The following is a 21,870-nucleotide window of genomic DNA, read 5'->3' on the forward strand; positions in this document are numbered from 1 at the left end:
ATAAACTATCAATGCTTATTGGTGGGGTGTCTGTCGCTGCAGGCCATGTAGACTAGACCCGGACATACAAGCTTTCTACTTAAATGTAAGGCCATCATATGCTGTGCTAAAGAACATGTTCTAATGCAACATCTGGCTGAACTCCTAAGTGCTCTGAATCCAGTCAACAAGTAAAGCCTGCACTAATTAAATCCTACTGTACCTCTTGGGCCCCTAGTGATGATCTCAGTGCATAGAAGCTTGTCAAAGTGGCTGGTGTTAGGCCCATTGCTGCGAAACACACACCAAATAATTACAGTGGGAGCTTTTATTCTTCCCTCCTCCGAGCTTATGGTCTCTATTGTAAAAGCACTCCCAGCTGATTGTACCGAACACTCATGCTGATTGTGTTGTCTCATAATCAGAGAATCTGAAAGGGCTATTCCTTTCAAGATTAATGCGGAACATCAGAGGTAGACTCAGCTTGGGCTCCAGCAGGAAAGCCCTGATAGCAGTAACCGAGTCTCAGGACCTTCTTTCAGTGCTGGTATTTATGGTAGGTAAAGAACTTTTGGATACAAAGGCTTTACAAATAGCTTCAATTGTTGGGTTACACTGGGGGCCTGTGCTAGATACTATCTTCAACAAAAGAGATACTAAAGAGGCAATGTTCATAATTACCATGTTGGCGATAAAATAAAGCATAACACAGCAAACAGAGCCGGGCTGTGGGAAGGCTTACTAGTCTACACAATACCCTCTTTGAATCTTCAGGTTCTTAGGCTCCTCAGGAAAAATGCCAGTCACCATGTCAAACACACTGAAAATAGAAGGAAACTGGATCGTTGATGCTCCATGGTCAGCTCAGATGCATGTTAACCATCCATTAACTTCCTGTATGACTTAGGAGTGTATCTGACTCCACCTATGTATTTACCCCCATGTTATGCTCTGAGACCCAATTTTTATCTCAAAACATAGCATTCTGGCTACACATTTCAATCCCATCTGTCCCCAGTACAATTGCATGACCTGCTGGTTTTATAACTAAGGGAAGTGCTAACTGCAGGCACTGTCACTTGCTTAGGATCTGTTTGCCAGGTAAGTACTGAGCACTTTGCACTTATTCTGACCTATAACTCTGTGGGGTATGCTCCTTCAGAGATGAAGGGAGGCTTCAAGAGACTAAGGAACCCTCCTGGCCAAGTCAAGTGACTTGACTCTTTGCTTTGAGGAAGTTGCTATTACTAGATGTCTGCGACTTTAGTTCATGTACATAGAAATTAGCAGAGGATCTTGCTAAGTGCATAGCTCGATTATAGAGGTCTGGAGCAGGGTCTGAGATTTTATACTTCTAATAAGCTCCCCCCGCCCCCCAATAATCATGAGGCAGCTAGGTCATGTGCTACATTTTGGATAGCAAGGCACTTTTCCATAGTGAAGAACCCCTTTCATCAACAGAGATATTTCAGTCACGGGACCCTCGAGGAGTTACTTGACCTTGACACATTTGAGACCCCATGGAGACAAAGAAGATAAGCAATCCAGAAGCAACAGTGGTTATGGAATGCACACACTTCCATGTATTTTTACAGTAAAAATGCATTAAAAAAATCTTTCACAAAAGAAACTTTAAAAAATACAAGTAGGCTATTGACTCCCCTGACCCCTGAACAGCCTTACAGGCATTGGTTGCGTCATGTGGGCTGGAGAATCTTAAACTGTTTGATTTAATCATACAGAATACTCACCCCCTCATCCCTCGTCAGCACTATTCTGGGAAGTGAAAGGTTGGGGAAGTAGGCTCACAAGAATCAGTTTCCCATATAGGCTACAGTAGATTGAAGAGACTTCTAGGTTTCAGCTTAGCATGTGTAGTTTCCTGTATAGTGCAATACTTTCAACTCAAATCTTCTGTATGGAATTTAATGTAAATTGTCTCAGCAAAAGCCATCATATACCGAGCTGGGCTCAGCACTGACTTGGAATGTCCTTTACCATTTCTTAAACTGAGACACATATCGTGATGTTAACTTCAGGATGTACTCAACAACAACAACAACAACAACAAAATCAACCTTGATTTTTTTTTTTTTTACTTGTTTAAAATCCATAGACCATGATCAAGGGAATGAATCCATGAATTAACATCATGGACTGTGCGAGAACTAGTGAGAAAAATCCTAGCTACAGAGCTTCAGAAGCAACACCTCCACGCTGGCCCTCAGCAAACTGGATAAAAGAAACATCACCACTCAGTAGGAGTATTCCTCAGCTTAATACTATTGCCAATGTATGATCTGTAGGAAAAACCCTGACAGTAGAAGTAGCAATCACAGACGCCCTACCCTCTTTAGCTATAGAATGGATATTGTGTTTGATTCAGAGAAAGAATTTGGAGAAATGTCCACATAACTATAACTACTCGGTGTGATGTTATATATAAGCCCAAAGTCAAATAAAGCTATGAACAATGTAATATTTATATGTGCATAGCGTTTTATAAAAAGGTTGGCCCACACATTGCCTTTCATCAACCCAGAGAGAGCAGTAAGCAAGGAATAAATGAAGAATAGAGAATGCAAATGAATGCTTGGCTTGATTATTCATGAGCAGTCTCTCCGTGGGGAAACGATAGCCCCAACAAACTAAAGCTGTAGCAATTACTTATATAATGTCCCATTTAAAACAGCTTTACATACCTGATTTCGTTTACAATAAAGTATATCCCCAAGAATCAATCTGTTCATATTCAGAAATATAGACACATGTCATATCTCCACAGCTAGACTTCTGTCATAAATTCTCTTTTATACAAAAAAAAAAAAGGCAACAGTTGTTTTATTTCTTTTTTTCAAACAGGCTCTATTAATTACAATCTTAAACTCTACATACAATGATTGGCTGGTTTTCTTTTCTATTTTTTTTGTTTTTGTTTTCTCTTTTTTTGCCCTCTCCCTTATTACAGTACCACAGGAACAACAGTGATTGACTTGCAAAATTTTGTGTCTGAAGGGAAAATGCAAGAAAAAAACAAAAAACAAAANAAAACAAAACAAAACAAAACACGGCACTACAGAAATACAAATGCTCTGTCAGCAGGGTTTGCTGTAGTGGTCCTACAGGTACAAGCAAACACTTTGGCTCAGCTAGGCAGTAATCCATTTAAACCATTTCTCAGGGCTATAGCCGACACAACCACACCTTCTGAGGGTTCAGAAAATGGGTCTGTTTTAGCAAGAAAAACCATTACATTTTCCTTTGCTGTCCCCAAACCCAAGGGATAGGGTCATTTCCCAGAAGACAGATCAAGATCCACTGGCATCATCATGTTTCACTCAATCTTTACGACTTGGATTATGGTTTCAAAGTGCATGATCAACTATTCTGGGAATACGCAGCCCCAATCCTTTTAAAATATTGTGACATTGGTTTCCTCCACCAAAGTTCATTCCTCTGCTTCCACCGGGCAGAAGGCAGGCAGGGGCTTATGCAAAACAGTGGGGGAGGGGACTCTTTCCACGGTGGAGACATTTACATGCATCTCCCTCATCCCAGAGGCAAGGGGTCCTATATTCGGATCTACTCGGCTTCAGATGGGACCAGACAGCCCGGAAGGAGCTTGTCTGTTCTATCTAGGGGCTGATGCTTTGCAATGGGCACTGCTGCAGGTGAGATGTATTCGTTCTGTGGTGGGGCCTGATGAACCTGACCCTCTGAGCTAAGGCTGGGTTTGGTTAATGGCAGCCAACCTTCTTGTTTCTGCACCTTCCTGGGCCAGGGAGCGCACAAACTGTTCTTTGACTATAGCAACTATCACTCAAGATCGTAAGGTCTCTTAGTGCTGTACACTGTAGTCATAAATATCCTTCATTTGCAGTAGTACTCTTGTCGCATAGTTTGCTGGATTTTAGGCTCACTGGCCCCACCCTAATCCATCCTAAAAGATCCTCCTCAGTATGTACAAGTTTGTCTTTTTGCGTTCTGCTTTTCTGAAAACGGGTTTACAGTACAGCGCTACATCACTTTGGAACAGTTTCTATTGAGTTAAACTTAATTGCATTTACTTATAGGACATGACCAACAGCCCTGTTTATCTAGAAGAGAAAGAGCTTGCCCCAAAGAAGGAACAATTCTATAGCTTGTGAAGAAACAAGATGTATATCCCTTTGGGCCAGTATTTTGGCAAATAATTTTCAAAAAAAAAAAAAAGAATGCATTTAAAAATACTTTCTTTAATATTATACACCAGGCACAAGACTTTTCATATATATTTTTTCCTTATAAGATTTCAGATGCATAAAATGTTCGTTACTATTCTTAGGACTATCACAGGTGTCAGATGCCTCCTCAGGTAAGAAACTAAATTATTTCATTTTGCGACCTTCCTCTTAGAACCTTTGACACGGTAAAGGTTGCAATGCTATGAGTCTCAGATGCTGAGGTCGGTGCTACATTCTTTGTAAGGCCGCCTTCTCTGCTCTGGGGGATTTCGGGGGCTTCGTCCTGCTTCCAGCTTCAGACCAGCCTCCTCTCTTTCTCGGTGGCCAACCTTGTCATCCCGGTTCCTTTTGTCCAGTGACCGCTCTCGCCTGCGCTCAGGGGACCTGGCCCTCCTCCTGTCAGTGGACTTGGCTCTCCTCTCGGGAGAGCCCCCTCTTCTGCGCTCTGGGGACCTTCTTTGATCCAGGAGTCTTTCCAGGGACCTCCGGCGGCGGCTCGGGGAGCTGTCTTTTCTCCGGGTAGGTGAACGCTCTCGCTTCCTCTCCGGAGACATCTCTCTTCTCTTCTCATGCTTCTCCCTTCTTTCCAAAGTGTTGTCAGCGCTGCGGGTGCCTTCCCTGCGCTTCTCTGGTGATCTCCTCTTTGGGCCATTGGTGGCTGTCCGCTCTGGCTGCGCCTCTCTCCATGCGTCGGCTGGCCGGTCTTTGGGTCGGCATGCCCCGCTGTCGGGTTTTCTAGAAGTTCCATTCCAGGTGTGATGTTCGTTGGGCTGTTTGCTGTGCTCCCTGTTGCCTTTTGGATCCTTCGCGTGTGCTCGCTTTTCGGCATGTTGTGATGGTTTGTGAAGATCGGGTGGGTAACTGGACTCCAAGGCTGGACGCGGTCTGTGGTCTGGCGGCCCCGGCCTCACTTCCGGAACACCTTGTGCACCGGTGGAGGGGCCGTTCCTGTCGCTGCTGGGGTCTGTCGGGGAGAGAAATAAGAACAGTTTAACAAGAAGGACCTGCGGCTCCTGGCCCAGTTCCCACCCACATTTGACTCATTAGTCACAACAAACAAACAACTGTTAAAGCAGTCAGTCAATCAAAGCCAACTGAATCGTGGTTAAGTATTACTGCAACTAGTTAGGATTAAAAACTAACGCTGTGGCTTTCAACATCTAGCTCACTGCTCCCTATACCCTGAAGACAGACCATAGGAGAAATTATAAATGGGTTTAGTGTTTAAAGGCAGAACTGCAGGAGTCTGTCTAAAGGTACCAGAACTGCCCGACCTGTCCCACGCCTTCTCTTGGCCACCTATCAGCCCTTTCCCCACCTCCGCCTTTCTTCTGTTTCCTTCTGATACTCTTTTCTTTAAAGGATACCTGTTTTGTTTAAAATTAACCGAGGACACAGACCTGGATGGGCACAAGAAAAGCGTTCCTAGGGTTATAAATAGTTGCTGGCTTATCTGGGTGGTGATCTAGCAGCAAGGACAGTTCCTTGAAGATCTGTTATGTTATATGAAAAACATCCTTCTAGTTTAGAAACTGATCCCAGGGTATCGGGGAAAGGGGATTATTTAGACATCACACAGGGCAGATGCTAACTCTCAAATAGGACGCACCTGCTTGAAGGTCTTAACTACTACTTTTACATTTAACTCTTTTGTCTACTTTCAAGCAAATTAAAAAAAATACAAACAAGGAACTGTGTTTAAAATCGCTTTCTGTCAGATAAAAGCAAGGGGGATATGTTGTTAGGTGCACATTTTAAATTAGTTGGGGCTTCATCAAATCAAGAAGTTTAATGAAAACCCATCAAGTTTTAAGTGCCTGAGATGTTGCACTACAACATGGGGTACAGGGCTTTAAAAAAGCATGCTATGAGCTAGCCAGGCTAACAGGAACAAAATGGTGTGTCTCATGAAGGATGTCCCCAAACTCGGGATGTAGGCAGGGATGTAGCTTGCAGCATGGGTCCTCACACCTTCGTTCTTTTTTGGTGTGTGTGTGTGTGTGTGATGGTGGTGGTGGTGGTAGGCAGCTAACACTTATTTTGGGTCAATCAATCTTTCTTAAACTTTGTCACTGTGTTGCAAACTTTTTTTTTTTTTTTTAAAGTGGATGTGCTATATGCCAATAAGGCCTTATTTGCAAAAATAGGCTGTGAGCAGGATTTGGCTCATGGGCTGCAGTCTGCTGAGAGACACCTGAACAGCCAGGGAATCTCTTGTTCCTTACCCACCAGGAAGAGCATCCTGATGAGGCTCGTGCTCTCTAAATGCTGGATAAGCTACTAGACAAAGACAAAGTCATTGAACACTTGGGGGAGGGAAGCACTTAGGCTGCTAGCATACATCTAATCTAGATCCTTCCTTGTAGTCTTAAGACAAGGGGGAGCAACACTTTAACAGGTCAGCCATGTACTTACAATTCAAAGAAGGCAGGGTGCTCAGAATGAATTGCCAAACATACCAAGATAGAGCTAAGCAGAAGCAATGAGGAAATGAGGCCACAGCACAGAAACACCTAGTATTGATTGAGCTACAAACCGTAGTTTGATTATGGCCCATAAGGTAGAAGCAAGCCTCCCCGAGCTTTTCATTTCTCATACATGCAGCGATTTTAGGAGGGATCATCGCTGGAGGAGGGAGGGCCCAGCACCAAGAACAGTCAGAGAGAAGGAGAAAGAGAGAAAGAGAAAAAGTTCAACATTTAGATTCCCTATAACAAGAAAGAAAAAAAAAAATCTTCATTTGTTAACATAGGGCAAAGAGAGTTTATTCTTCCGGTCAGACAGTCTAAGGCAACACGCAAGGCTGCAGAGACCGCAATTGGAGCAATGATGTTTCTTTTAGACAGCCGTAGGGTGACTCGAAAACCCAGATGATAATGCATCCTTTTGGTTTTTTTGTTTTGCTTTTGTGTGTGTGTGTGTGTGTGTGTGTTTGTTTTCAAACAATTGGAACAATGACAGGCTGGCATAGGAGAGCATTAACAATAAACAACAAAAGAACAAAGTCCCCTCCCACCCCCAATACCACGGCAGTTAAATTAAGTACAAAAAACTCATTACAAAAATAGCCTCACAGAGAAGCAGGTTCCAGTCAAGTCAGAAAAATAGTGGAACGTAACATATTATAACCCATTTGTAACTCTAATCAATAGAATTAGAGAGCTTTAGTCCCAATGACGCATGGACACAGTACAGCAGCATGCCCCGGCATGGTCAACCCTTTGTGGAAAACCATTCACTTCAATGATCTTTATTTTTTAGCCCAGAGAACATTTGTTAGTGTTGGATTTTCATCCTCAGTGCAACAGACATAGGTTTGGAGAAGATACACAGGTTACTGACGATGACTCTCAAATGAGGTATCACATCCAACAGAAGCATAGGGAAGACAGAAAAGGGAGACATGTTACACAGTTTCAGTGGTATCAATACACCTAACGGTCAGAAGTCAAGCACAGTGTGCAGCCACGGCACCTCGTGTTGTCACCACGGTTCCCCCCCTTACCTCAGACCCCTCATACAGTGCACTGGTACCAACACCTGCGAAGGCAGCCCTGCAAAGGGGCCCTTCTCCTCCTTGAACTATGTCTGAATCTTTGAGTATCTCATTGTGCCCAAAATGCATCTGGGAATTGTGCAGAAAGACGTTCAGAAAAAGAGGGTGATAACAGAGAAATCCCGAATAAAGGGGACCAATGTATATGGGGATCTTTCAATCACAGTTTCTATAGAAACTTTTGTAGACCTTTGGTTGGGAAAAAAAGCCCTACATCTAGGGCATAGCTTCCTTTTTTTTTTCTTTTTTTTTTTTTTTAATTTTAAACAAGAATCTCAAATAAATAGGACATAATTATCACAATATACAATATTTTTGCCATCAGAACACTAAGCTAGGTAAAGAGCATTGCCGTCTACTCAAACTATGTTTACAGACATGACAGAGGACCTCTACATTTACCCGGCTTTCCTCATAGGAAAGGTATAGTAACATTGTTTCCCTCATGATGAGCACTGGGAATCTACTTCATTCTTTATCATTAAAAACATATGGCTAATAGATCAACATTTGTTTGTTGTTGTTGTTATTGTTTGTTTGTTTGATAGTGTGGGCTCAGGTGGTCTGATTGGGGTAAAAGACCAGTTCAGAGGGACAGAGAACTGTCATATACAGAGTCTAAACAAGGTGAGCAAAGCCCCCTCCCCAATATTTCAAAACTTCACGCCTCTTAAAGAAAAACAACAAAACGAAACGAAACAAAAACAAAACAGAGAAAAACAAACAAAGAAACAAACCCAACTAGATATTGTGCCTCATCACGAGTCAGGAAACCTGCTTCTTTAAAGGACTGTATAGTCATTTGTGCTAACAATTGGAGCTGAGAAACAGTTTGGCACAGTTCAAACAAACATTCCTTCGCTCTTGGTTGGACCAGACAGGATGTTCTCTCTGATTATCAGAAAGGGGGCTATCAAGATCTCGTCTTAGGCCACGCCCCAGTCCACGTAAGCAAGCAAAAGGGTGAAATGTGTAGAGATTTCAGAACAAGCGAGGCAAATAACCACATGGTGCAAGAGGCTGGTAAGACACTGGTGAATAGGGAAACAAAAAGGGCTTTCCTGTTGCCGCTCTGGAGACAAACTCATGGAGTCATGCCAGGGAAGGAAGGGATGTTTTCATAGTTTGACCCACCATATTCTGGGACCGAGCCGTCTCCCCGGCGCAGAAACAGACGGACCCTTCGGCCGCCATTCTTGATCAGTTCTATGGCCCGAGAGTGTTTCATATTTTTGGTGGTCTCACCATTGATCTCTAGAATTTCATCGCCAATCTGCCGAAGTAAGAGAGAAAAAGAAATGAATGGTCACACCAGGTTTCCATAAGCTATGCAAGTCTCTTGACTTAAAATTCTCCCCCCCTTCATTGACTCTCCATATACACATCAGGCATATTCCAGACTCTTTCCTACTGCTCAGGATGGAGCCATGAGAATATTAAATCCTCATGGCAATTAGATTCTAATGAGGGAAGGGCAATTATAGGCATACTATGCAAGTAGTATGTTACATAATGCTAAGTGCTAACTGAAGCAAAAAAGCTACAAGGAGAATGTGAGCTACCAAGGAGGGAACCGCAGCACGGCTTCCACTGAGAAGCTCATCTCACCCCATATAGGGATGCTCATTTACAATCATCTGTCCTCAGGATGGAGGTTAGAACTGGAGACTTGTTTCAAATCAAAAAAAGAATATGGTAAATATGATAGGATGCCAACAGTTACAGAAAAATTCTGTCTCCCATCTTTCTTACTCTCATTCTTTTTTCTTTTTTTACTCTCCCATTCTGATGCAGGTTATGGGGTACCTGCTATGGTAAATGTGGTCCCCCCAGGCCCCCATGTTGAATGAAGACTTAGAGTGATACTGTTAATAAGTAGCTGACCACAAGGAAGTTAGGTAAGAAAGCACACGTTTGTGAAGGGAACGCAGGGTCAGTGACCTGCTCCTTTCTCTCTGCTTATCTCCTGTGAGGTAAGGAGTTTGAAAGCTGCACCACACAGCCCTCTACCCCACTATAACATTCTGCCTTTCAGACAGGAACTGAAATCTCGGAGACTTGTGAGACATAATATGCATGTCCTCATTTTAGGCTTTTATGTCTGTAGTCATCTGGTTTCAAAATCTGATTAATACATCACTAAGGACTTGCACGGTAAGAAAAGAAGACTCCAGTCACAGGCTGACAGGCACCAAATCCTGAAGACAACCCAAGAATGAGCTCAGGGAAAACCTTCCACAGACTTACCTAGGTACTGCGCAAAATCAGAATGAACAAACTAGGCCAGAAACTGACTCCCATACAGCTTATATTCTAGAAGAAGAGGCAAAGTACTGGCTTTGGAATCCATTTCACATTTGCCGAGTAATCATGTGGCCCATCAGCTACCACAGCTCGGTCTACAACTGCAGAGATGAAAACAAACCCATGCCTACAAAGCTCAAGGGAGCATGGGATAAACATGCCTTAAGAGCTATGTGCCATTGTATAATGATGCCAATTCATGCTATTAGAAACGGTTTCCTCCAAAGATTTATCATTTTTCCCTGTTTATTTCTTGAAACTATGCTCTGCTTCCCCAGTCAAGAAAAGGCTGTTAAAAACTGTCAGTCTGGGGCTAATGAGATGAACCAACAGACAAAGGCTCCTGCCACAGACTCCTGCCACAAGCTGAATCTGATCCTGGGACCCACAGGGTGGATGGAGAGAACGGACTCCTGCAAGTCGTCTTATTATTTCCACATGCATATTTATGTATACGTATACACACAAGAAGCAGAATAACATATAAAGATAGAAACAACAAAAACCCAAACTACTTCAGATTGAAAGAGGAAAAACAAGTATAAACAGCGTATTAAATTCCTCACTTTGGCTTACTGTGTGTGTGTGTGTCTGTCTTTCCAACTCACATGTCTTCCTTCCCTGATGACATCATTTACTGCAGTGGCTCCCCATGTGTTTCAAGCTATATGGCTTATTTAAATGAGATGATTTGCCACATCTCCATGATCTAATCTGCATGGAAGGTAACATTTATCCATAGTAACAAACTTTAAATAGCTAGACAACAGAGGGCCTCATATAGGTGTCTTTCAAGTTCTCAGGCTAGGTATGCCCCACCTGTGCCATGAGGGTATGCACAGCTGACAACTGCTATGAATGTGGCCCAACACAAAACTGTAGACTTACTCAAAACTCCATGAAATTTATTTCTGACAATTTTTAAAACTTCATTTCGAGGTCCCCAAATGTACATCATCGACTTTATAGATGATAATGTAGATGAAATGACAATTTCAAAAGGTTTGACACACTTATAGCAACCTTCAGTGACAGTGCTATGGACCTACTGGCCCCATGTTGGGGTTGAGGCTTGGCTGGGAATCTCTGAGGCTAAGGGAAGGCTGCTGGTAACCAGTTAGAGAAGGCATGAACTCTCTACCCAGAACCTACAGGGCTACTTAGATTCCCTGCCTTCTATGCATCCTGCACTACCCAGTTTCTTGTGACAGGATGTGCCTACCATCAAGATTATGGCATCCAGAAAACACCTACTTTACTATGCTCAGAGTAGAGTACAATCCACAAGATCCATCTACCTTAGTAGCTATAACTAAGTATGCTTTAGGAAAGACTGTGGCGGGAGTCATCCATTCACCGTCCTGCAAGCTGTGGGCAGGTTAAGGAGAGTCACAGAGGATGTACTTACGACCACTCCTGCCTCCCGGTCACTTACCCGCATCTTCCCACATCTTTCTGCAGGACCGTCCTCTGCCAAGCGCAGAACATAAAGATCCATGTTATATTCTCGCCCCCCTCGAAGACTAAAGCCAAATCCTTTGGCTCCTCGTTCCAATTCCACCGTGTAGAAATCTTGCTCCTATTTGAAGAAATTAAACACAATCATTCTGGGGGAACTTAGATCCACGTCCGTTTCTCTTGGCAACTTTGTAGAAAGGCAGAAAGGCTCTCTATCTGCAACTCAGTGGTTCCTGTTTATTAATCAACTTCATCAATCTTTGTTCATTTGAGGTGTTAGGAATCCTGAGTCTGTGAACAGTCGTGAGCACATCTGCATGCACTTACAATGCTTAGTCAGTTAGGCTGCAGTTGGCATTTGAGGCAAGAAAATTCTTCACTTAGTAGAAGACCAACCACTGGCTGAGATGTTGCTAGATGCCTGATACTTGACAAATGCTAGCAGTGTCCAATGCCAGCCTGTATAAATGAGGGTCCGGTGTTCATTCTGTTGGGGGGAAGATCATGACTAACTACTGAAGGCATCAAGAAGGCCAGTAAAATAAATAAATAAATAGCTGCATCAGCCAAGTCTTTCAAATTTGCACTGGCTGTTATTTGGGCATTTCCAAGCCGAGGACAGGGCTTGCACACTAGGGGGGTCTTATCTGAAATTCACTAGCCAGAGAAATGTCTTATATTAAAAGACATTTTCTTGACAGTAACAGGGTTTTGAAAACCATGAGAAGCGAGACACGAGCTGCCTTGTTTTTCTGATCACTGAGTCTGTGACAGCCTTTCTTTCTTCCCCCTTAGACAAGAGGACCTAGAAATATTTTTCAAAGGCAGTAAAAATAAAACATCATTTCCTAGACAATCAAATATGAGTGTGTTCATCTGGTTAAATCACTTCACACAAAGATTGTTTATTTTCAAATCTGTGTTTTTAATGTTTTTTTTTTTGTTTGTTTGTTTTTGTTTTTTGGTAAAAACAGCTTCAGGGAGTTGGAAATGAGTAAGAGATTCAGAGACAAAGGAGAAGCAGCCCTCACCTGTGCAGCCTGAGGTCCTTTGAACTCAAACTGAGAATCCTGCTTTGGTTTGGTGGTGGTCCTGCCAAAATGAGAGACACAAATATAACAGCAATACAAGGGGAAAAACATGAAAGAAAAATCAAAGATGGCCATTCCTCAGGTGGGACCTACTTCATCCCTTCAACAATGCAGACAATGACAAAGAACCCAAGCCACCTCTGACCTTGTCTCCTGGGTCCCCTGCTGAGAGGGGGCATGAGTGGTGGTGATGGTGGCAATCTTCTCAGCATTAGTCAGCAGCGTGGCATTTGAGGACTCTGTAGGGCAGAACATAAAGACATGAAGGTCTCTGAGAAGACATCAACCAACTGGGAGGCATGCAGAAACCCTGGATCTAGATCCTGACTTCCCTGCCTCCATTTCAAATAGTTGACTGAAATTTCTAAACAATCGGGCAGTCAATGATCCCTCCCGAGGACTATATATACTGCACTGCTCTCTTCCCCACAAATGCAATGTAGCTTCCAGGGATGTGTCACTCCTGTCCTGACACTGAACAATGGCAGGAGCCATCAAACTACTACACCACACTGAAGTTCAAGAACTTTATAGGGTGATGATAAATGGCTTCCCTAACATTTCTTGCAATTTATCAGCTATATTTGATTGAGTCTGTTTGATCTCCTCACGTGCATACTAGCATCCGAAATGCTGGAACATATTTTTAAACACATGTACGTAATATCTGCTTTCTTCCCCGTTGCTTTTAATGGAGCCCAACTGCAAAGATGTGACTCTTGACAAACCTCACTTAGTATCTCTCATGAAAGATTCATTCTGAAACCTGCATTAGAAATAACCAGTGTTTATAAATATAAGCCATATAAATCATGAAGCCACCTTAATGTAATGAATACAATCATATTCATATGTAAATTGACTTTCTTCTCCACTAATCAAATTCAAAAGCAACTAAATTAATCTCTAGAAGGTTGGAGGTTCGGAATCTGAAAACACAAGTGGAACCATGTTCTGTACACCCACATGTACGTAAAAATCTAATCACTTGTTAGCAGAGGCTAATCATTCTCTATTCACTAATCATTTATTAGTCCTCTCTTTAGATCAAGCCAGGCAGCAGCCAACTGTGAGCAAGCCCTACTCTCAGCATTATTTGTAACCTGACTCTGGATGTCTCTAATCAGGAAAGTACTAACTGTGGTTGGGATGGCCTGTACAGTCCACTGAATTCGTGGGGTACCTGGGAAACTCAAAGTTCCCACAAGCCATGATCCATAGGAAACAGTTTAGCATTCGCTGAATGCAAACATCTATCTACCAGGTACAATGAGGTTTCTATGGGAAAATATTTTAAGTATTCTAAACCTAGAAACCTGGAATACATCTTTCTCCACTGCATTCATGGAACAAAAGACAACCCATTTATCTCAGCCAATGGTGGTCTTCCATTTTCATTCCTTAGCATGTACTCAGCTTGAATCTAGCTTCCTAGAGCTTTATTTTTCGTTATATACCAGGCGTGAGTTTTGAGATTTCAGACCCAGACTCAGGTCATTGCTCACCCCACCCCCATTTTGGTACAAGCCTTATTTTTATTTGGTAAAAGGAGCTCTACCCTGTCTTGTGGATGAAGGGACAGAAGGTGTTTCGTAGACTACCTGGCACATATGCACTGGGTGCCCAGAGTACAGCTGTTCCACCTTTGGGCCTTGCTACTATATTATTTTCTAAGGGGGATTCTTGAAGTTGTTTAAAGTCTCCACAAAATGACAAAGTTTAATTTTTTTTTTTACACTTTCTCTAGTATACTCCAAAGCCTATCACTCTTATAGCCAAGGCACAGACTCTAACTGGAACCAGAGAACTGCTTCAATATCCTAGTTACACAGCAGGGCAGTGCTCCTTACCATCTGTTCTTATCAAATATTTCTGTAGAGAGCAGGGAACGAGTGTGTGGCCAAGGAGGAACTGGCATGTGAAACAAAGGGGAGTGTGCCTAAGCTAGGAGCATCTCTAGGCTGCTCTCTCTCTCTGTCTGATGTGGTGACAATGTGCTCTGTGACCTCCAAGTAGGGAGGTGGTGACATGTGCTCTGTGACCTCCGAGTGGGGAGGTGGTGCTCAAACTAGCTGGCAGGCTGACTGCCCAGGGGTTGCACGGTCAGACTGTAGAGTCACACCATCATGTTCTGCATCCTAGGCTCTGCAACTTACTGGAGAGGGTTTAAACAAAGTGATGTAAGCACGCACCCGCTGCCTCAGTTTTCTTATCTACATAAGAGGAACAACACAAGTCTTTAAGGACATTGATGCAATGATTATAATTAAAAAATAGGATAGTGCCTGACACATAAATATTAGTCAAAATAATTAGTCAAAATAATTATGTGGGGTGTTACTTATTACTGCCATTGTTTTAAGAGCATATTGGTGAATTTTAATTACTGTTATTAGGAGACTGGAGGACCACTAGCTCATTTACATTACTTCCATACCAGGGCAGCTAACCTGGAGAACCACAGTGATAAGACTAACTGGTATTATATAAAACAGATTCACTGTGCCCGAAGAAGACACAGGGATAGCACCTCCTGTCAATGTGACTCACTGGAACACTTATGACCATGGACATTAGTCTCTGAACACCCTTGATATTGCTCATCATTATTCATTGCATAAAGAAGGGAAATTATGAGAACGTGCCATAGTAAATTCATTATTGAGACAACAAAAAGAATGTTTTCTTGTAATTAGAGTGATTATAAGTGCTGAATGAATTCCTTTAGAATGTTTGTGCATTGTTAATCGCCAGGGTTTTCTGGGCACATCAAATCCTATTGTCAAGCAGATTTTCTATTCTGTTGTTTTCATGGTTTGACGGCACATGATGATCATGCACTACATTTATAAATAGAATGTCATCAATAATTTTCCTTCAGTTCTTCACTTACGATGTCTCCCGATGCAAATTGTTTGGGTGTTGAAGCTTAACTTTAAGCATTTAAAACACATTAACACTTAATATGCTGCTTTGAGTCCAATGAATTTTCTTCATCCCGCTGTTTGTGTTATTATTTATTTATAGTGTGCGAAGCCAACACTGTACCTTGTAGATTCGTCATGATAATCACCATTGAATATGATAATCAATTGCCATAAAGCAGGCAGACTCAATGAATGTCTCTCTTTACAGATGTGGATCTGAGGCACTGAAATGTAAAGAATACATTCAAGGTCTCCCAGGAAGCAAGAGGAGATGCTGGGAATTGAACCCAAGGATTGCCTGCCTCACAGTTCATTTTCAAACTTATTTGTCTTATATGGGAATTATCTTTATCAAGAAAACCACACCCAATTGGTACACTGCTTTCAAATAAGCAATACTTTAATTTTACTCCATGACTACCAGTAACTTCACTAAAGACCATCAATGATGACTTAACATATAGCATAGTCTGGATTTTAGAGGCCATCTTCAGACTACCAAAATAGTTTAAATAGGCTTGATTTCCAGTACGCTTTTATAATATCAATAAAGTTATACTTATTTTCTATAAACATTTAAGTCTTCATTTGGAATTAAACCAAAATTATATCTGCCAAAACACTGGCCAGCTGTCAGAGAGAGCATCAAAAATAGGTTATGGCTTTAGCTTCCGAACATGACAAAAAGCTATCAAAGGGCAGAAAGAGGAGCATGGGTTTCCCTGTCCTCTAACAGTGATGGTATGAGGGAGTGTCACACGGCATATGACTGTCACCACTCTCAGGTAATGAGCAGATTGAGCATTTCAATGACAAAATCTAGAGAACGCCTATATCCTTTATTAAACAGCATTTACATCTACTTTCACTCCCCCTGAGGGATAAAGATGGATAATCCTCATTTTTCAAAGCAATCACACATCTTGAAGAGCAGATCCTAGTTCTCAAGGCACAGTGGAGGGCTATGCTAAGCTCCTGACAGGATCAACTACCTCAGGTTTCAACTTCCCTCCATGACAAATGGTTACTATACTAACTTCATTCCCATGCTAATAGTCTTATCTTCTCTCATGAAATGTATGCTGAAAAGCCAAGCAAGTCAACAAAGGATTCAATGCTTTTTTTAAAAAGATACCTTGACATGCTCACACAGATGCACCAAGTACCTGAATACATTGGAAAACCTGAATCCCATGTAAACATGAAAGCTGTTGGGAGCTTTTTGCTATTCTGCTTCTCCCAAGGAAGCAACAGACTCTGGATTGCTAAGTTCTGTCTTATCTAAAAGTAAATACTTTGAATAACAGTGAATTGAAATATTAGTTCCATTTTAACCATATACATATTTTTATTATCTTAAGCTGATTCCACATTAGCTAAGCTCAATTAAGTTCTACCTTGCCTGATTAAAGTCTTACTCCCACTTAAACAGGCATTTCTATGCAAGACAAATATGCTTTGATTCTGGTAAATTCAAGCTCAGATTCAGTATGGTTAGCTATCTTCTGGGCCTTTCTGGGCTGTCATTATATATTTAGTAACCCTTGCTTACATACCCTGGCAGAGGCCATTCTTCTACTCTACCACCTATCTTGATCACTACCATATAAAAGGCAGAGAGGAAAGGGGTGTGGTCCACATAGATCTGCAAAGATAAAGGTAATGTCCTAGAGGTTTACTGGACAGACGAGAAAGGGGAAAAATAGAGAAAGACTGAAGTTTTCTAATGACAGGAACAGAGAACCAGGCAGCAGGAGCTGAACAATTTATCTGGGGGTGGGGTGGGGGGGTGGGGGTGGTACATGTCTGTAATTCCAGCACTCAAGAGGCTGAGGCAGGAGGAGGATCTCAAGCTGGAGGCAGCCTGAGTTGTACCTTGAGACCTTGTCTGCAACAAAAGAAATAAACTAACCAATCTAAAGATGTGCATCCAGGGGACGGTTTTAAGCATTGCCCAAATGAAAAATAAGGTAAGTGGTCATTCTGTATAGGCCCAGGGTTTCTGAGGCATGGAATCACTGTGGTTAGGAACTTCTCTTTGTAGGTACCATCAAATAACGGGGCTTCAGGCTATTTAGTACAGTGACCATTCATTCAAATGGAACATCTGAAAGAGACCAGAGTTCCCTAGCCTGAAGAGCTGCCCCTTCACCCCATAAACCTGTCCTACACAGAAGAAATGAAACCAGCAAGCTTTCTCCCCATCACCCAGTAATGGCTACTCTCTTTTATATGCTTGCAAAATTCTCTGGAATCTAACTCCCTTGCCTCGGGCTTCAGTTTCAGACCCTTTATTGCAGGAACATGACGCGTTCCTCCCTACAGGTGTGACTGCCTTCACCCAGCACCTGACACCATCACTTAAGTCTCTGGCAGAGAGTTTTATTATCATGGCAATCCTTTCCTGAAACACCATGGATAAAATCACATCCTTAGAGAATCCATTCTGCCTTTAAAAAAAAAAAATCAATCAACCGTACCATATTTGTATCAACTTTGTTTATTATCTTCTAATCAGAGTAGGATATAAGCGTTGGTTTTTAAAAGGCCTCTTAACTGCCAATTATTAGTGGACTCTATATCCACCCATCCATCCATCCATCCACCCATCTATCTATCTATCTATCTATCTATCTATCTATCTATCTATCTATCTATCTATCTATCTATCAAATCGTCATTGGTGTTCAGGTTTTAGAAGGTTATTGTGTATTATTTAATCAAGTTGATTCTCAGTATATGTGCTGGAGCTGCCTCTCCTGACTTTCCCCGCTTTAAGGAGTTGCTCCTCCTGCCTGAGTTACTCTCCTCACATCCTGCCTGCCCAGTGTGGAGCCACTAACTTCCTTTCCTAGTTCTTTGGGTTGGCCCTAAGAGCTCTCTATGACAGGTAAACCTATTTCTGTTCTACCTTTTGGCTCTCTGAACCATTTCCCCTCTCTTTGTCTGGCTTCCCTTATGTGCTCCATTTAGAATCTAGGCTCTGCCATTTTGTGATCAGTTTTGTAAACTGCGGTAATTTTCAAGAGGGGCAATTTAGTGAAGTGCCCCTTGCATCAGAGGTAAATTACAAACCATGCATTTAAAGAAGGTGACACACACGACCACTTAAGGAGCTACATGTTGTCCTCCACAATGGGCAAAGGGTATTTCATAGGGAAGAAAAAGCTCTCTGTTCGGAGAATACACAATTTTTTAAATCGTGTCTAGTTTGAAATTTTCTGAAAAGCTCCATCTCTACCACGCAACGTTTAAATCATAAGTATCATTTCCTACCCACTGGCATATAGAATATTCATTTGAAATAAAATGTCCGACTTTCTAGATCTATGGCATAGTGTTTTTCATCTTGGGAAACACTCAGACATTTTAGAATGTAATTTATTTTATAGCATATATGGAAATAATGGGGGAAAACCAACTAAATGTTTTTGGATAAGTATTAGTTTCTTCCTAACATAAGGCTGGCTTAGTGAGATCAATTCTCGGACTTTAAGTGTACAAGCAACCTCCCTTTACCAATATCAGCACATCAACCTCATTTTCGCAAATATGAACGCTGGTATTTTATATTGAGTCACTTTTCATTCTGGGGGCTGCACTGTGTCCTGTGGGATGTTTAGGAATATCCCAAGCCTTCATCCATAAGAGGACACAGTACACACTGCAGGCATAGCCAACTGTAGAACTGCCATGCGTGGAGAAAGAACCAAATAAAACAACCCAAGTAAACAAGGGTACTTCAAGTTTAATGTACATGACCTGTCAAACATATAGATATCCAATCTTTCAAACCAAGTAGGCTATGGCCTAGGAACTGGTTATTAAATCAAAAGTATTGATATGTTCTCTTATTTTGAAAAAAACGGTCTTGCCTCTGCATTGCAGTTAGCTAGATTTTGTGATGTCACATTTCAGTGATTGTTGGAAAAAAAGAAAATGTAAAAGAAAAAAAAAACAACAAAACAAAACAAACCTTTCAGCTACACTATCAATCTGTCATTACTACCCATAGCCAAGTTTTCCTATAGCTCTGAAGACAAGAGCAAGGGAAAAAAGAAGCAGAGAAAGCTGGAGATTTAGGTGCATTAAGGTGGGATGACCAGGCTAAGGGATTAATCAGTCAGAGAGTGAGAAGGAGTTTAGTAACAATGGCTCTGGTTCATCTGATAGGCATGTTCAGTTAGGGATGGATAAAGCTGCCTCTACACCAAAATCAAATGTTCAGTTACATACAGACACTAATGGGGGAAGATGAGAGAGAGGAAGGGAAGGAGAGAGGGAGAGCGATAGAGGGAGAGAGAGAGAAAGAGGGAGGGAGGGAGGGAGGGAGGGAGGGAAAGAGGGAGGAAGGGAGAGAGAGAGAGAGAGAGAGAGAGAGAGAGAGAGAGACAGACATGGATATACTTTACCATCCCCGGGGATGATGCGGAGAGTCACTGTGTTGCCCGCTTCTTTGATTAGGTTGACAATGTCAGAATGGGATTTGTTGGTGATGGAGCATCCATTTACTGCCAAGATCCGGTCTCCTACTTTCAGCTTGCCACAGCGGTCAGCAGGGCTCCCCTCAATAATCCGACCTATTTTGTGAGGCATAGCCACACATGCATTGCCTGCTTTGGTATTGAGTTTTAATTTTTTTTAAAGTTATGTAGGAATATAGTGAAGGGAGGAGAAAAGGGTTGAGAAGGGAAAGAGAAGGTTAAGTGATAATTAATTAATTAATTAAGCATCAAGCAAATGTTATTAAAGGAGAGCGTTGTGCTGACGGTCAAAACATTGGCAATACTCAGGGTGTCTAAAAATCCACAGCCCTGAGTCTACAGTTCAAGGTCACAGTCCTTTTTACTTTAAAATGATGGCAAAACCCCAGCTTCTTTCCTTAAAACAATTAGAATTTGGGGTATTTGACAACTTGAGTCTTGAAACCCCAAAATAACTTGGTGGCCATTGGTTTATTTTGGGGCTGTACATATAAACCCCAGAGCTGGGGTGGGTGCTTTCATCCATTCTGTCTTCCTGCCACTTCATTTTGCCAACTGTTATTAAAACGCTTCTGCCAATGTTTTGTTCTTTTTCCATTTATAAAAATAATCACTGGGCTTCTGGGGAGGTTAAGAGTCTGCTAGCATTAAAAGTTCAATCTGAAAACACAGAGTGGACCGACACCTTTGCTCTCTACGTCCGTGGATGGGAGCTTTAGGAAAGGCATAATTGTAAGAGATCAGCCGGGAGAGCACCAAGACAGACACTTAGGGATCCATGTTCACTCAGCCCAAGTCAGGAGCTCTCAGGGAGGCCCTGGTTGGCTCATCAGCTCCGAGCCTCTTCCTGCCTCACAAGCAAATGCCCTTAAAGGGACATAGTGAAGATCTAGCACCTACTCATGCTGAGGACAGCAAAGCAAAGCTAGCCTCGAGTCATTCCCTTGCTCTTTTCCTCTCATCATCTATATTAATTCATGGGCTTACAGGCAGACATAATAGGATATGAGACAGGGTGGAAGGGATCTTCAGGTTTATTGTATGCTTGAGCCACTCTGCAGGGCAAGCTGTCTTTGAGGGGTGCTCTGGCGTAACCAGGTGCTTGTGTGTTGAGTTCCAATGTGTGCCTGTTTTGTTTTGTTTTGTTTTGTTTTGTTTTTGACACAGGGTTTTAGTGTTGAACCTGGCTGTCCTGGAACTAGATCTGTAGACCAGGCTGGCCTCGAACTCAAGAGAAATCTGCCTGTCTCTGCCTCCTGAGGGCTGTGCCACCACCACCTGGCTGAGTTCCAATGGTTTTTATGCAGACTTTTAGAATTTGTTTTCTCAGAATTATCAAAACAGCGACACTGTTGGGCCACCTTTTGGAAATGGTGACAAAATTAATAGGGGGGGGACAACAGAGTCAACTGTGCAGACTCCTTCACTATAAGTCTGACCTTAAGGGGAAACTATCTGAAAAACACACTGACTCCTTCGAATCTGAACGGTGGAAGGAGCCGACTGAGTCTGTATCACTAAGTGGAATGCCAAACTCAAAACATTTCAAAAATAAGTGAGCTGTCGTGAATGCAAGCAGGAGGCGCAGCGCAAGGGGTACGCATGGGACCAAGGTCCGGAGTAAATGCAGCTCGGCTCCAAGGCCAACCTGTAGGACAAGGATCTCAAACAGCAGGCATGAAGAAAGGCTCTGCATAGCTCAGCAGTCTCGCGCAAGGTGTTAGAGAAAGTTCAATTTGTTGATTGTAAGAACCCAAGGAAAATAATCAAAAGATCCAACCGTGAGTGAAAACATTCAATACTCTTCATCCACCACAGAGCCTGTCACCTGACTGACAGCCTGTCACC

At 42.3% G+C, this 21,870-nt stretch overlaps 1 protein-coding gene across 30 annotated transcripts in view; it reads right to left on the bottom strand.

Annotated features, from left to right (window-relative positions):
- Positions 1-1,530: 1,530 nt before the first annotated feature.
- Magi1 (membrane associated guanylate kinase, WW and PDZ domain containing 1) overlaps positions 1,531-21,870 on the bottom strand; it is a 612,319-nt gene continuing 591,979 nt past the window's right edge. For 14 of the 30 annotated variants that reach the window (XM_029535160.1, XM_029535158.1, XM_029535162.1 and 11 more), the window contains 6 exons: positions 19,951-20,154; positions 12,757-12,850; positions 12,552-12,612; positions 11,498-11,641; positions 8,893-9,031; positions 1,531-5,166 (listed from right to left, as the gene is read on the bottom strand). In XM_029535160.1, the coding sequence (XP_029391020.1) occupies positions 4,412-5,166; positions 8,893-9,031; positions 11,498-11,641; positions 12,552-12,612; positions 12,757-12,850; positions 19,951-20,154 (1,397 nt within the window). In that variant the 3' untranslated portion in view covers positions 1,531-4,411. Of the gene's footprint in view, positions 5,167-6,738; positions 6,828-7,129; positions 9,032-11,497; positions 11,642-12,551; positions 12,613-12,756; positions 12,851-19,950; positions 20,155-21,870 lie in introns of those variants that run through there. The other 16 variants (XM_021190697.2, XM_029535175.1, XM_021190698.2 and 13 more) reach the window with 9 other exon arrangements.

The sequence above is a fragment of the Mus pahari genome, chromosome 2, assembly GCF_900095145.1.
Source record: "Mus pahari chromosome 2, PAHARI_EIJ_v1.1, whole genome shotgun sequence".
In the NCBI taxonomy this organism is placed as follows: Eukaryota; Metazoa; Chordata; class Mammalia; order Rodentia; family Muridae; genus Mus; species Mus pahari.